This window comes from Engystomops pustulosus, chromosome 5 (genome assembly GCF_040894005.1).
Source record: "Engystomops pustulosus chromosome 5, aEngPut4.maternal, whole genome shotgun sequence".
Lineage (NCBI taxonomy): Eukaryota > Metazoa > Chordata > Amphibia > Anura > Leptodactylidae > Engystomops > Engystomops pustulosus.
The window spans coordinates 52,653,061-52,670,238 of NC_092415.1; the positions used below are offsets into that span (position 1 = coordinate 52,653,061).

Genomic DNA, 17,178 nt, shown 5'->3' on the forward strand with positions numbered 1-17,178 from the left:
TTAGGACATGGCGCATTATCCTGCTGAAAGTAGCCATCAGATGTTGGGTACATTGTGGTCATAAAGGGATGGACATGGTCAGCAACAATACTCAGGTAGGCTGTGGCGTTGCAACAATACTCAATTGGTACCAAGTGTCAAGAAAATATTCCCCACACCATGACACCACCACCACCAGCCTGAACCGTTGATACAAGGCAGGATGGATCCATGCTTTCATGTTGTTGACGCCAAATTCTGACCCTACCATCCGAATGTCGCAGCAGAAATCGAGACTCATCAGACCAGGCAACGTTTTTCCAATCTTCTACTGTCCAATTTCGATGAGCTTGTGCAAATTGTAGCCTCAGTTTCCTGTTCTTAGCTGAAAGGAGTGGCACCCGGTGTGGTCTTCTGCTGCTGTAGCCCATCTGCCTCAAAGTTCGACGTACTGTGCGTTCAGAGATGCTCTTCTGCCTACCTAACGGGTGGCGATTTGAGTCACTGTTGCCTTTCTATCAGCTCGAACCAGTCTGCCCATTCTCCTCTGACCTCTGGCATCAACAAGGCATTTCCGCCCACAGAACTGCCGCTCACTGGATGTTTTTTCTTTTTCGGACCATTCTCTGTAAACCCTAGAGATGGTTGTGCGTGAAAATCCCAGTAGATCAGCAGTTTCTGAAATACACAGACCAGCCCTTCTGGAACCAACAACCATGCCACATTCAAAGGCACTCAAATCACCTTTCTTCCCCATACTGGTGCTCGGTTTGAACTGCAGGAGATTGTCTTGACCATGCCTACATGCCTAAATGCCCTGAGTTGCCGCCATGTGATTGGCTGATTAGAAATTAAGTGTTAATTCGTGCCCAGGGTGCTATGGCCGGGCGACCATAGGTCTGTGTGAAAGCAGCGAGAAAGTCCTTATAAATAGCCATTGTTCTAGGTATTTGTATCCAGCTGAAACTATAGGAAACAGAGGAAGACATTGGGGAGGTGATGGTTACAAAGAAAATGCCAGCTATAATGAATCAAGTTCTCATTCACCATCAGCAGGAAACATTTATATTGTGCCCATTCAGTGTTCCAAAACCTTTCTTGCCTCAGGAGCCAGTAGAATACATATTCATTGGAGACCAAATAGAAGGGTATTGATAAGGAATATGGCAGACGGTTGAGGGGGTGTGGGGTTACCTGCACTGCAGGAGGAAGAAGAAGAAACATGCACAGTATAATATGGGGTTTTTATCTTCCCTTATTCAAAATCTAATGCAACACATCTGCAACGTTCCCCACCAGGGCCTACCATTTTCTTGGGGCCCAGAATACCGGAGTGGCTGGCGAGTGCGGCCTAGGTTACGCTGATGTCACGGTGCTGGATATGGGGACCGGAGAGCTGTCGTACTGCCTGGCAGGTCTTCAGCAGGTGGTGTGTGCAAGAAATATGGAAGGAGAGGCTGAAGTTCTTGTTTCTCCCTGGGGCAACCCTTAAGGCTGACGGCGCTTTGAACCTATTTTTTTGGGCCATTTTTAAGCAGTCTGTTAAAAAACGCATCCGTTTTTTAAAAATGCATGTGTTTTTTGAAAACGCAGCCGTTTTTGACCCGTTTTAATTAAGATATTTGGTAAAACCGGTCAAAAACGGATGCGTTTTCAAAAAACGCATGCATTTTCCAAATACGCATGCTTTTTTTTTTAATGGACTGCTTAAAAAATGGCCCAAAAACAGGTTCAAAATGCCACGTATGCCGCCGGCCTAAGTGTCTGTAAGATAAGTCCCTGGGTCGTCTCCAGGGATCAGACGGAGGCAATGTTGTGCAAATCAACTCATGGTTCTTTATTGAACAACAGGTAGCAGGCAACGGGCCAAAACCTTCAAACAGTAGATTCGGATTCTGGGTACTGGAGTGGTCATGGAGAAGGGTGGACCAGTCTGCTGTGTCCAAACTGTGGAAGACTCAACTCCGGATTAGAGTCTCCTGACTTAGTTCCTGGGATTGGTTTTCTGTGACAGCACTTAAGGTGTGCTGAACACACTCTCTCTCCTTAGGATAAGAGACTCTGAAGGACCATGAAGTGAGACTGCTGACAGACAGCTAAGACCATGTTCTCCTCCTGCACAGGGGTTTTATACTCCCCTGGTCAGGTGGTAGCACCTCTCCAATCACAATCCAGTTTACAAAACAGCCAACTAATTGGATAACAACTTACACCCATTTAACTATTGCCTTTCTAGGCAGAGGCTACAGCTGCAAGTTTACCCAAGTTCTCCCAGTATTATCATTTAGGTGAGTTGTGCAGGCTCACCAGATGGATCCTGACAGGGAGAGGGCCCTATTAGCAACAATCCCCTTGCCTATACGTTGGCAGGGGTGTTGCACAACAATTTAGTAGCTTTAGCAGCTGCTGACTGGCGTAAGGTGCTGCTGATAAGCCAAACAAGAAAGAAGCAATAGCAGTTTTGCTTTGTTTGTAACTGTATCCTTGCATGTATGGCTATGAAGTACAGTTTCATGAACATTTTGGTGCTATTTTTTCCAAAATAAACAGATATACACTATAAGGGCTCACACACACACACACAAATGAACATTTTGGACATTTCAGCAGCTAGCACACGCCCCATGTGTTTCTGTGGACTCGCACACATGCCAGTAGTTTCTACAGCCCCATGTATGAGCCCTCCTGCCCGGGCCACAAATTATGGTGCAGGTCCTATTCCATGCCCAAGTTTTCGGCTCAGACAGTCCTACTCTATTTATATTGGAGGTAACCCCCGGATGACACACGGTCCACGGGAGCAGCCCATTAAACATTGCAGATGTTTGTGTACTCTGTATACATGTATATTTGTAAGGTGCACATAACAGATATATTGCACAGCAGCTGTAATACAATACTTTACATGTCATCCAGTGTCACTGTTGCAATTCATTCTTTATGAATAGGTCTGATCTAGTTAGGGCCTAGTCATTAACACCTTCACAGCTGGCATGTGTCTAGCACCATTCCATGCTTTGTCTCACTATATCATAGCAGTAAGTTGAACTCCAGCTTTATCTACAATACATCCTTTTATTGAATTGTCAGACAGTTTGCTTCACCAAACAAATCCAATATCCCTTTCCTCTTATGTAAAGCGCGGTGTGATCTGTCATCTCAATACCTAATGTAACATGTAGAGAGGAAAACATCCTCTGACTGTATAGATGAGGGTATTATTTTAGCAATTAATGAGAGGTGGGTATCACTCTGGAACGTCTGATCATGTGTTTAGTCTCATATAGAGGAAGGATGCTCCGGGCACAGCCAGCTTGAAGTCAGCGGGTCGCTGTCAGTCAGAGGGAACAGTGGGTGGGTATAAGCGGAGGTAGTCACTGCCTTGAGAAAGCACCGGCTGGCGCGAAACGGCCCGTCGGCTTTGCGGCACTGTGTGTCCCCCCTGTGTACCCTCCATATGAACTTTAAATAAAGAAGCTTACTTTCACGTCTGATCATGTGTTTGTTGTGATGTCACTGGATTTCCCTCAGATTCTTGCTGAGCTGTAAAAGTAATATCTCCCACTCTTCCGGATCCATCTGATGCCAATATAAATACACAGATGGAGAGCAATTTCTGCTTTATTAATCCGTCTTTAGATAAAAAAGAGAGAACATTTATTTTTCTCTTGGCTTAAAAAATACAACCTGTTTTAGGTTATATGAGGACCTGACCTATGGATAGGTGATAAATGTCTAATACAGGTGGTCACCTAAGAAACACCTGACTTACAGACGACCCCTAGTTACAAACGGACCTATGGATGTTGATAATTTACTGTACTTTAGCCCTAGGCTACAATGATCAGCTGTAACAGTTATCACAGGTGTCTGTAATGAAGCTTTATTGTTAATCCAGGTTCTGATGACAATCCAACAGTTTTAAATTCCAATTGCCACAGAGGCCAAAAAAAAATTTGGCTGGGGTTACACTTATAAAATATACAGTTCCGACTTACATACAAATTCAACTTAAGAACAAAGCTACAGAACCTATCTTGCATGTAGCTCGGGGACTGCCTGTATTGGGTGACCCCACTGCTGGGACTTCAAGTAACAACTAGATAATGAGGTCCTGTGCCCCCTCTGACTTCCCACAGCATGAGAGTATTGGCGCTTAGGAGCCCCATTCTAGTAATCACTGGGGGTTATGCAATGAAGAAACAGAGAACCTAATAAATTGCTTCTCTTTTCAAATATTGGGTGTTAAAGTAATGCTAATGGATTAAAATGAGTTCACAAACCTTGGAAAACTAATTATACTTTTTTCCGTTTTTTTTCCCCGTCGTAGATACGGTAAGGTGGACATTGCCTATTAAAGTGAATGTGGCTGTGTGCTTCCTGTACTGAAATGGCACGGTACATGTAGCACATGGCCGTATTAAAACGCTTGTGTGCAGATAATAAATTCTTGATACATTAATGATGCATAAAAATGCCTGTTTTATGTGTAAGGTAACTTGTACATCATTTTGGGATGTATGTGGCTTTATGATTCTTCTTTTGGGAGGAGTCAAGGGGAGCACAAAGTATCAGTTCAATAAACTTTTATGGCACATGCAAATGACCAACCTGATTCTCAGCCGCAAAAAACAGATGTTAATGTTTGTTTTTTACGACACTTTGCATCTTCTCTTCCCAGATACAGATATAAACTATAGTCTATTTATGATCTCACTGCTATTGGGCCTTACAATTACTGCTACCAAAGGAAAAGTAGCTAGGATCTGTATCTAAAACTACCAGAGAGTAAGGACCTGTAGACATACAAGGCCTTTTGGGAGTTTTAGACAGAACACCAGAAAAAGGGTGATCTAAAACAGGATACTAAAACAGTGCAAATTACCGTAGTTTTAAAACACCAGTACCACTAGAGACGTTTTATATAAATTTGATGGACAAACCCCTTTAAGTATATGAGTTTTCACAGGGTCAGCAGCAAGAGCCAATGGCGGGGATTTGGTGTTTTTTGTGGGTTTATTTTTTTGTTCTTTACTCTGAATAGATTTGATGGTCCATATATTTTTCATTGTATAATAAAAGTAAATCTGATCAGCTTCCATGGCATTCGGGTATGCCCATTGTTTTCTGCCATGAGACCGTAAAGCCATGTTTGATTTAATTGTTAATGAAGTCAAACATTTGACAAACATAAAGCAATACAATACATGAAGCCAAATAGCACTCTACCAGCATAGGTGTAATTATGCAATGTTACAATAAAACATACATTTTTGTAAGAAGTTGATATATTTAGGGATATACAAAAAATTAGCTTCAGGCGTACTGAATTCATACATGTCACTTATAGACATGATTAAACACACCTATCTTCACAATCCCCCCCCCCCCAAACATATGATCTATATGTAAAAATGTAAATCATAAAATATTATACTAACTTGCTGAGTTAGAAGAAGTTTTTAATTTCTTTTTAGACACAGCTCTGCTCTTTTTGGAGGGCTATGGAGTAGTAGTACTACATCTCAGACCACTCAGATGATGGACCATATAGGATTGTATAATGTATCAAAGATGCACTTTTCCAGAAGTAAGTTAAAGGGGTTGTGCACTTTCAGCAAATAATAGATATGGTTTGTATAAGGGAAAGTTATACAATTTTCCAATATACTTTCTGTATCAATTCCTCATGGTTTTCTATATCTCTGCTTGCTGTCATTGTATAGAAAGCTTCTATATTTACTTCCAGTGGATATCACACGGCCCTTTAAATGTTTATTCTAATTGTTTAAAATATTCCTCATCCACAGAATAGGGATAGCAATCAACATATTTCTAATTTGGTTTAATAGGGATTACAATGTGATCAGTGGGCATCCAAATGCTGGGACCCCCAACATCACAAGAACGGGACCCCTTCAAACCGGAGCACAAGACTCCCATTCTCATTAGTGGGTGGAGTAGGAGACTGAGCATGCTTTCAGCTGCTCCATTCAATGGTATGGTAGTGTAATTGCAGAGCACTTTGTCAGGCTAGTTGGGACAACCCCTTTAAATATAACTACTTTTTTGTCTAATCTTTATTTATTGTCAAAGTCCAAACAATTCATAGTCATAATTTATCAAAATGTATGTAGGCAATGGGTCTGGGTCTTTAGAGCAGAGTTGGTCTAGACCAGTGGTGGCGAACCTATGGCACGGGTGCCACAGGTGGCACTCGGAGCCAATTCTGTGGGCACTCAGACCATCGCCTCAGGACAGAGTTCACCAAATAGGACCAAATCCACCAAGTCCCAGGCAACTTAAGAGATGCTGCTCTCAGCACTATTTTAAAGCAACACTTCATTGGCTGTTAGGAACTGCGGGAAAAGTGAGAAGGTGTGGACAGAACTGCATTATCTTTGGAGGTCATCCTGCTGGAACCACCATTTTTCCTTTACAGAGAGACCCTGGAGAGAAGCTACAACGAGAGTCTGAATTTGCCCTCCTTCTTTCAACTGTATTGGTAGCCTCAGGGGGGGCGATACAATTGAAACATGTGGAAGAACAGGTAGCAATAAATTGGTTGTAATTTGGGCACTCTGTCTCCAAAAGGTTCGCCATCACTGGTCTAGACAGTTCTCTGCTGCGCCAGATCACTGTCTCCGATGCTGGATGATTCATCTGGTGAAGACACAATGTACCCCCACTAAATAGATTTCTCCCAAAATCTAATACACATATAATAACCAAAATATAGAAAAGCATAAAATAACACTATATTAAAGCATAAAACAAATCCATTAAAGATACAGCAACACAAAGTCAACCAATGATCAAATAACTAAATACACATGATAAATAGATCACAGTAACCTGTATAGAGGTATAGAAGGTCTAGTCCTCAGAACAAGTCAAGGTATTTGCTTACAAACAAGTATTACATATTACCCAGAGGAATAACACAGGACAAGGGACACATATACAGGTATATACAGACCTAGTGTGGACACCACCCGACACATGAGAAGGCATGTCCTACAGTATAGACTCGAGTATAAGCCGACCCAAGTATAAGCTGAGTCCCCTAATTTTACCACAAAAACTTGGTAAAACCTATATTTTTTTTTCTCGAGTATAAGCTGAGTTTGGGTTTTCAGCACATTTTTTGTGCTGAAAAACTAGGCTTATACTCGAGTATATATGGTAGTTTGCTGCACCAAAATATTGAATTTCCTGGAGCACAGGTTGTTTTCAGTCCAGTCATGCCACCTAGTTACGGATTGAGTACATGACCGTTTGTTCGGAGCAGTCAGAAACTGTGTAAAATTGTTTAAAAACCTTCAATAAATGTGGCACAGGGAATTTCAGGGGCAAATGATTCCATTTTCTAGTGTAAACAGATTGATACATCTGTCTATTTATACAAAATGACAGCACAATTCGATCTGCATAAAGCGTTTACCAGTAAGATAGGTTAGACTGGTCATATAAGATGAAGTTGCAGGGTAAATATGAAGTGCAGCACAGATGTACATGTCTCATGTAACCACGCATTTCTTTGTGTTGCAGTCTCTTATGTCTGGTTGCAAGCGGATGGTTTTTCCCCGTTTCCTTGTAACCCTATGTAATTCTGCTTTCATTTTGAGATTAATACATGTCTGATTTTTGTAGTATACCTTTATATTTTGGCATTGACCCTGCTTCAGAATGTTCCTGAAGAGATACCACTACCAGCAAATACTGCTCCATAATCATGATAGTGGATGGACACTACTTTATAAGATGTTATTACATTTGCCTGCTAATAATCCATTCCTGTAAAGTATCAGTCATCAAATGTAACAAAGACACAAAAGATTGCTATATTTGGTCTACATGGTTTACTAATCACCCCCGAACATCTCCCCCTCCTGCACGGTATCTGAACGTCTAAAGCAGAACACCCAGGAGATTAATGAAGGACACTGTGTGATGTAATGATACTAACTGGAAGCATCAATGATTCATCATGCATGCCTCAATCTATCTAGATTAAGATTGTAAATTAAGACATGCAACAATGAATATGAAAATGTGAATACCTCCTACAGGGTCTATCAGTCACATGTAAAATGCAGGCATTCCTATACAACAGAGATGAGAGCATGCAGAGAAGGACATACCCAGAGAGAATTGTGGCTGCTACATTTCCACATCTGGCCAGTAGATGGCTCTGTGCATACTCCCATAAAATAAAAGAGCTAGTTCTATGTCTTCACTATAGATCTGGGATATATATGCAAGAAAAAATATTGCATTTGGTGGGTAAAAATCAAAATGTTTGTTAGTAAAATGTACCAGGCTGGGATTACAAAGTGAGTCTTTGGTTTGTAGATGCAGGGCAAAGCAGTTCTTTCATAAGGAGACATTATTTATTGTGTAAAATATAATTTTCTTGCATTAAATCACTCTGCTGCTGATCCCTTGAACAGTAAATAACACTAAATAAAATAACAGAATCTCTATATCTCTATATCTCGCTCATTTGGATACTGAGAAATGGTGACATGGATACAGTCATATTATAGACCTAGTCATTACAACATTACTTGTCTGGCTACATGTCTCCTTGCACCCTTTTACTGTTATTGCATGTGTCTAAATACTGGCATTACATTGAGATCACATTTCCTAAGATCCTGGCTGTATATAGAATTTCTGTCGTATTGCAGTTTTAGTTTATAAGAATAAACCAAATGATTTGTAAATGCAGCATTTAACAAGATATTAGGAAACACTGAATTAATACAACTGGGATAGATGGACATCTTGTTATAGTTGGGTTTTGTATTCACAAGTCTCCCAAATGCCCTATATTGTAGTACAGTTAATAATCTATAACAGTGGTCCTGAACCAGTATTGTATCCAATGCCAATCACAGTGGGCCACATTTACTAAGGACCTTGCACCAGTTTTGTGTTGGACTTTGCCCATTCTTTGCAGTGCAAACTGATTGCACATGTATTTAAGAAGTATCTGTGTCACATATGTGTCACACGTGACTCATTTGTGTCGAGGCTGAACTAGACCCGACGCTACACAAAAATTCTTCACTTAAAGGGGCGTTCTGATGCATAGTCGGACCGTGCAAGTGTTGCACAGCTCATGTTAAAGGTGGACCGCTGTTGGGGCAGTGCAGGAAGCGCCAGATTCACGATGAACGGGCGCCACAATTCCTGAACACTACACAGGATAACTGCACATAGTACAATAATCCAGTAGAAGAAACTCTTTTGTGACCGGAGCTCAAAAACGAAAAAGACGCAAGGATTGGCGTCCTCGTGGAGTCATTTGTGATATGCGCATTTTTTATCTACATATGTGAGTAGAACTGGAAATAAAAATTTTAAAAGTTTGAAACTGTCTACACTATGTCTGGATATGTCTCTTATATGCAGTGAGTGGAGGAGACTAGGACAGGAGTGAAAATATTGACGGTTTCTGGTCTGAATGGTGACTTATCCCTGAAAGTGATCCCTTGTGTTTGGTGCACAAATAAGGAGGAAACGTGCATGGATCCTCTTTTTCGTTTTTGAGCTCCGGTCACAAAAGAGTTTCTTCTACTGGATTATTGAATAGTGGATGTTTGCTGGATCCATCTAGGACCGTTAAGGACAGCTCATAAGAGGGAAGGTGCAGCACCACGCAATTTTTTGTTGGTTTGCACATAGTACAGTTTGCAGGCAGTGTTTTGATAAATGTTGGCACTATGTTGCACTTAGGGACCTCTATCGGAGAACATACCTGCGTTTCTACTACCAACACCCACAATAACACAGAAATTATACTGCAGATTTGTCATTGTGTTGTATTTTGTAAATTCCAACCTGCATAATCCCAGAAAAAAAGGGTCAATAAAATATGCTAAAATGTGAATATACCAGGAAGAATCGGCATATTCTATGTGTTTTGTAATTTAAAGTGCGATTTAAAAAGCTTTTTATCTTAATACACGGGGAAGGATGGCGTGACTGCAGTTAGCATATTTCTATGAGGATTACTTCCCTTTAATAAATATCCTAAGGTGTAGGTTTCATGCTAATTGAATTTTGCCGGTATGTGCAGAGCGCGGCGAGCAGAGAATGGATATTTCATGTAAATGCACAGTGAATATCAAATATGGAGAGGCAATGAATATTGCAGAGAGTAAATACAGATTAAACTGGGATATAGGTTCACTTGTAGCCGAGAACAAAGAGTTAATAATGCATAAAATACTGTCAAAGTATTGTGTTACATAGTTACTGTGAATAACAGAAAGTAGCATCATCCTCTGTACTGAGACTACTCCTGATTTAACCATTTCAGTTGCTTCATATGTAGTAGAATTTTCTATGGGCAAATCCACCATAAAGTCATGAATGCATTTTGATGCACATTTGCAATGTAATGGGTAACACATGCAGCAATTCCATGGATTTTGAAACATTCTCTAGCATAAAATTGTGATTGGTGTGAATACATCCTAAAATACCAAACAATACTGAAAAATTGGACACAAAGATTTTCTGGCATAATGACAAAATGTCACCAAAATCCATCGATGGATTGCAAGAAAAAAGAAAAAAACCGTAATTCACGAGGTGACATAATCATGGACTGGTCTCTGCTGTGCGGAGCAGCAGCCTGAATATTTAATCCGGAGAAGATACCCTTAAGCATTGCCAATGGATATTTCTATGGTCCTATTATCACATTCACACATAATACATGTCATTGCCGTCTAGACTCTTTCAATTGTTTTCCTTTACTTACAATTGCATTTCTTCTGTACAAATCGAATTTTACACGCCGTTCTATACGTAGACAAACGGATACGATCAAGATCCTGAGCCCCTAGTAGGAAAAAGAAATCGAACATATTAGGTGAACTTATTGCATTTGGTAGGAATATAAATATTTTTCCGTCTATGTATTTTTGGGCTGAAATTCACCAACATAGATTCTCAAAATAAAACCTGAAAAATCACTTTTCTTTTTCTTTGTTGCTGCTCATTGTACATTACAGCTACTTTTCTTCTCTAATTATGTGGTATTGTCTTAAGAGTTTTTGTCTTGTGCTAAAGTGTCTATAATCAATCACAGCATTTCCTTCCATTTTGAGTAATACTCCTGAGAATATAAATATGCTATTAGTGTAACAAAGGGCCGCAAAGCTCTAGAGGCAGAATGTTTTGATCAGAACACTTCATGTGTAGGTGAGAGTAGACTTTTTGCTTTCCAATAGCTTGTTGTTGGAAGTAGAGCCACCATCAGGGTCGGTGGCTTCTGTCATGGGCCCAGCCCCATTTACCCTCCCTACAGGTTCATACTCTTCCCTCTTAGCTGAACTCATCACCTTACATAGGCTGCAACCCAAAACCTACTGCCACCTCGGCTTATACATGAGTCTATTAAAAAAATAAAATTGCATACTCACCTTCCGGCGGTCCCGATGCTCGGCACGGCTTCCCGTGGCTGCTCTTCTTTCTTCTCTCAGCTGTATAAGCCAGCAGAGGCACAGCCATGCTCTCTGCCGGCCGGCGCACACTATGATGCGGCGGTGTAAACGCTGATTCCATCATAGTGTGCGCCGGCCAGCAGAGTGCATGGACGCATCTGCCGGCTAATAAAACAGAGAAAAGAAACAAGAGTAGCCGCGGGGATGGGAGCATTGGGAAGCAGCGCCGAGCATCGAGGAATGCTGGAAGATGAGTACGTAAGTTTATTTTTTTATGTGCCGGGCAAACTGGGAGCTGTCTGGCTATATACAACACTGTGCTGGCTATATACTAAAGGGGGCTAGCTGGCTATACACAAAAGGGGCTGGCTGTCTGTATACTAAAGGGGGTTGGCTATATACTATAAGGGACTGGCTGGCTATAGACTATAGAGTAGTGATGGTAAACCTTTAAGACACTGCCCAAGAGTGCCCAAACTACAACTAAAACCTGCATATTTTTCGCGAAGTGCCAATGCGACAATTTAAGCAGTAACTTATTACCCCTGCTCTTTCACAGGTTTAAATTGTAAAGGCACCTGAGGACACCAATACAGTAGAAAGAAGGAGAAGTTTGGATTATCATTGTAGCTTCCTTCTAGGGTCCTGGGCTGCCTGGGAATGCAAGAGGCCTTGAGTCCTGTCTGGCGAACTCTGTGCTGGGATGAAGGCGCGAGTGCCCATGTAGAGGGCTCTGAGTGCCACCTCTGGCACCCGTGCCATAGGTTCGCCACCACTGCTATAGAGGATTGGCTGGCTATTGACTACAGGTGGCTGGCGGGCTATATGGCTATATACTAAAGGGGGTTGGCTATATACTACAGGTGTCTGTCTGGCTATATATTACTGGGGACTGGCTGGCTATTTACTGCTGGGGGCTGGCTTGCTATATACTGCAAGGCTGTAACCAATGCATTTCCCACCCTCAGCATATACTAGAGTCAATAGGTTTTACCAGTTTTGGGTGGTAAAATTCAGGGCCTTGGCTTATACTCGGGTCGGCTTATACTCGAGAATATACAGTTTATTGTTTTCTAAGATTAGCAACAAAGATACATTATGCCGACATTTAAAAGGATTTTTGATGACGACAAATTAAAGTAAAGAATCCTACAATATAACCTTGGCCATGCACTGATCAGATCTAAGGTATACTTTCACAAAGGAGTCTGCATGCAACGGGGGCAATTTATGATTAGGCCGGCTCTGTGCCACAGTTCTGTATTTGGTATGTCTGTATTTGGAGCTCCGCTGCACTCAGATTTCTTAAAGTGGTTTCGGCCTTTTGATAAATAAGTTTCTATCTATGCTGGGTTTGTTTGGTGTGACAGTCACTTGAAAAGTTGGGGGGAAAAAACAACATCAAAAGTCACAGTACAAAAACCAGGGTCGGGACTGGAGTCATTTTGCGCTAAAACTTGTGCCTAAATGGAAAGTCTCAATACATTTATTAAGTCCTACTGTGACAGATGGGCTTAACCAGCTTAATGAATTTGCCTCAAACACTGCCTATGTTAAAGTGACTTTGAAATGGCAACTGCACCTCAACTAACCAAAACAACGCCACACATAGACAAGACAGAAAATAATACATTATCCCCAATTTGTACAGCAACTATAGTGTCAAAATTAGTACATTCATCAGCATCTTGGGCGTGTAGAAGAGGAACAATGGAACAGGAATGGAGCCCAAAAGATCCCATTGATTGTATGGTCTAACATGCTATTGTTTGTCATTTTGTCTTTCATCTGCTATTTTGCTAAAATCTGCTGTGAGACTCTGTTGGAAAAATGGGAACTCAGCCTTGCTGTTACCTTGTACTAGGATAGTGTAGTCAACTTTTTTTTTTGTCAAATCTCATCTGTCGGCCACATATGTCATCATATAGCATACAGTGTATGTATCCAGGGGCGTAACTACAGAGGTAGCAGCCCTAGCAGCTGCAATGGGGCCCACAGTGTCAGGGGGCCCCGTCATTCGACCCGATACCCTAAAGAATGGAGGATGCACACCATCATATACATGGTGCATATACATGCACACTGTACAGCATAATATATATAACATAAATGTGATGTATATATGCTGTATATGTGTGCATGATGTATACATACTGTATGTGTGTATATATTGCTGTAAATTTGTATATGGCACTGTATGCGTGTAACAATCGTTCAATGTTCAAGCACAGGCTTCAAAAATAATCTGATTGGCCGCTGTAGACAAAGCAGATGCTTGTTTTTACAAATATTTTTATTCACCAGGCCCAAATGTGTTCCAGAATTCTTAGATATCACTTCTAAAAGTGAGTATATAATAAATGGTAAGCTTTTTCTGAATTGTGTTTTACTGCTCATCTTTTCATGGAGCTCGTTTCTGTCAAGTTCCCGATGTTTTTGGCAGAATAACATAATATGCAATAATTCATAGCAAAGAAACACAGAAACTTAAAGGAACTCTACCAGCAATTTCCACCATACAAAGCAGAATAAAGTGTTTGAATACAGGGCCAATACCTGACTTTTGTGTGGGTTGTTATTAGCAGCAGGACTGTGAAAATTACATTTATGTTTCTAGGTAGCTAAACCTGAGGCACTGAGGGAGTCTTCTCACACTGCTGTGTTCTTTGATCTCTGTATTGCAGACTCTCTTATCTGCTCTACCAGAAGCCTGCTACATCTCTTGCCCAGAACAGAGGGCAGGGACTGTGCTCTAAGTCCAGCTACAATCCTGGAACATAAATGTATTTTTCCCAGTTCTGCAACACACAACAAAGGTATGGTTACAAAGATCTCCATATTTACTAGCCAACACCGGCAGAAGTTTCAACTCAGTGGGGGACAGGGCTTATTAGAACTCTGATTGGTCCCTCTACTTTTTGGCGCAAAAACATGCACATCACCCTATGCTATTGATTATGACAGCAGATGCCACTATCCACACTTTTGTTTTGCTTTGGCAGCTTTCTGTCATATTATATATGTCCTATGGAATTTAATGTGTGCAAAAGCAGCACCTTGTGTATCAGTTTTAAATCTGGCAGCACATTGCAGTATAACATGTGAAGCACGGGGTTAAACTTGTCCTTCAGCAGTGTGTGTAAAAGGAACAAAGATTAAGTTTAGACAATGGTAGACATGGACAGTATTTGATTTAATAGTAACAGATGCCAGAATTATCATGCAGACACAGCTTTCACTTTCCAAATGGCGCAAGAGAATTACTTTTTGCCTATTAATTTACTGTGCCTTACAGAGAATATTTCATAAGAAAAAAAATATTGCTTAACTCACATTCTTATGTTAAATTCAATGTTTAGGAAATTTTTCTGGATTTTATTAAAAATTTCTTTAAAGGAAACCTACCACTGCTTGCAAATTGAACTCATGCGAGCAGACCACCCTGTAGGCTACTTAATGCAGATGCCGGCACATAGTTTAGTTAGGCTCGGCGAACTTTAGTTTAGCTAAAAAAATGATTTTCTTACATACGTAAATGAGCCCTCCGGTGCTACCCTACGGCATCTTCGGGCTGGAGATGGCTTCCGATGTTTAATTACTCCCGCCTCCTTCATATTACCCGTCCTCCTTCAGGTGCCTAGAGCCGTGACGTCAGCGCATGCCGTGACCTATCGCGCATGCGCAAACACTAAGTCTCGCACAGCCTTTCGGCGATAGGTGCAAAGAGCTTGGTCACGTCACGGCTCTCGGCACCTGAAGGAGGACAGGTAATATGAAGGAGGCGGGAGTAATTAAACATCAGAAGCCATCGCCAGCCCGAAGATGACGTAGGGTAGCACCGGAGGTCTCATTTACATATGTAAGAAAATCATTTTTTTAGCTAAACTAAAGTTCGCCGAGCCTAACTTAACTATGTGCCGGCATCTGCATTAAGTAGCCTACTGGGTGGTCTGCTCGCATGAGTTCATCGTGCAAGCAGTGGTAGGTTTCCTTTAAAGGAAATCCACTATCAAAATTAAGCATGATAAACCACAGACACTTAGGCTACATTCACACTACCGTATGGGGGACGTATATACGGCCGATATACGTCCCCCATAGACGGCAATGGCCGCACGGCGCCCAACGGGAGAGGTACGGTGCAGCACACGTGCGGCACCATACCGCTCCGTACTTCGGAAAAAGATAGGACATGTCCTATGTTTCTCCGTAGTACGGCGCCGTGCACCATATCTTCCTATGGAGAGGGGCGGGGTGAGCTGCGCTCACCTCCTCCTCCTCCTCTCCCCATGCGCTGCCGTTGCCCGCTACAGTACGGTGGGCAACGGCAGTGTGAATGCAGCCTTACTCTTAGATCCAAGCACAGTGACTACAGTGATTTTTATGTATTTTATCCATGGCCTCCTTCCTTCTAAGATCAAATTTAAAATCATGCTAATGAGTCCGAAGGGCTCTGGGTGGCGTTATCAGTGCCTGTGTGCTGTAGCTTCACAGGCTGTTACACTGTGCAGAAGCACTTCACCCTCCAACTGTGTGAGACTACAGCAGGCAGAGGGACAGGAGAAGTTCAGGGGGAGGGGGAGACATGTTCTTGCAACAATGTAATAATGATATAGGAACACCTCTACATGTAAAGCATCTCACTAAATGATGTTAACAGCAAAATTGTCTGCCCCTAAATTGAGTATAGAAATTACATTAAATTAATAAATTAAAATTAAAAGAATCAACAATAAATCTAATATATAAAGCTGAGTGTATGTGTGAGTGTGTGTGTGTGTATATATGTACATTCGCTAAGGGAATCTGCACCGTCGCGTTTACAATCACCAAATTTTGCACAGTTGTTGCCTGTGACTCAGGGAATGTCTTAGACCAGGTTTTGAGGAAATATTCACCCCGTGCATTCCAAAATCCACCTATTACCCATCATATACAGGATCCATTGTCTGCTGCTGCTGTGGCAGTTGGAAGCTGAGCCGTAATTGGTTGCTGTTCTGCCACAGGTCATTAATATGATCTCTGAGCTGTGATTGGTTACTATAGGCAATGAGTATAAGACTCTTATGTGAGAGATAAGATAGATAGGGATACAGAGATAGGGGGAGATTTATCAGAAGTGTCTGAGGTAAAACTGTTTCCGTTGCCCATGGAAACTAATCAGAGATCAGATGTAATTTTATAAACAGCTGTGGGAAAATGAAACTTGAGCTCTCAGACAGTCACTGAAAGAGACTGCCGGCGACAGGCAGACAGTTACTGAAAGAGGCTGCTGGCGACAGGCAGACAGTCACTAAACGAGACTGTCTGAGACAGTCTATAGATACATATAATATTTTGTGTTAATCTATTCTATTTTGTTGTAGTTAAAAACAGTTATTTACTATTCCGGGCAATGCAGGGAGCTACAGCTAGTATATATATACTATTTGTTTTTGTTTTAGTCTGGAATAAGTCTTCTGTCTAGTAAAATGTGACTACAAAACATCAATGTTAAAGATGCTACTCACGCATTTCTGCAAACAGCTGCCTTCTGTCGGCCATGTTATTTCCCCTTTTCCCGCAGTCTTCAATCATTCTGTAAAAAAACAACATCAAGAAGTGGTATTAAGACAGGGAACAGTAACAATATTTATTGCTTGATATTAACCGTCTAAAGATCCATTTATATTTAGAGCAAGATTCAACACATTTACATAACAAAAGGTCTCTACGTAGCAGTTATCTAAATTTATTA

At 41.3% G+C, this 17,178-nt stretch overlaps 1 protein-coding gene across 21 annotated transcripts in view; it reads right to left on the reverse strand.

Annotated features, from left to right (window-relative positions):
* DTNA (dystrobrevin alpha) overlaps nt 1–17,178 on the reverse strand; it is a 175,252-nt gene that overhangs the window by 62,621 nt on the left and 95,453 nt on the right. For all 21 annotated transcript variants that reach the window (XM_072151969.1, XM_072151966.1, XM_072151968.1 and 18 more), the window contains exons 2-3: nt 16,952–17,019; nt 10,757–10,837 (exon numbers count right to left, since the gene is read on the reverse strand). In XM_072151969.1, coding sequence (XP_072008070.1) covers nt 10,757–10,837; nt 16,952–17,018 — 148 coding nt within the window. In that variant the 5' untranslated portion in view covers nt 17,019. The remainder of the gene's footprint in view (nt 1–10,756; nt 10,838–16,951; nt 17,020–17,178) is intronic.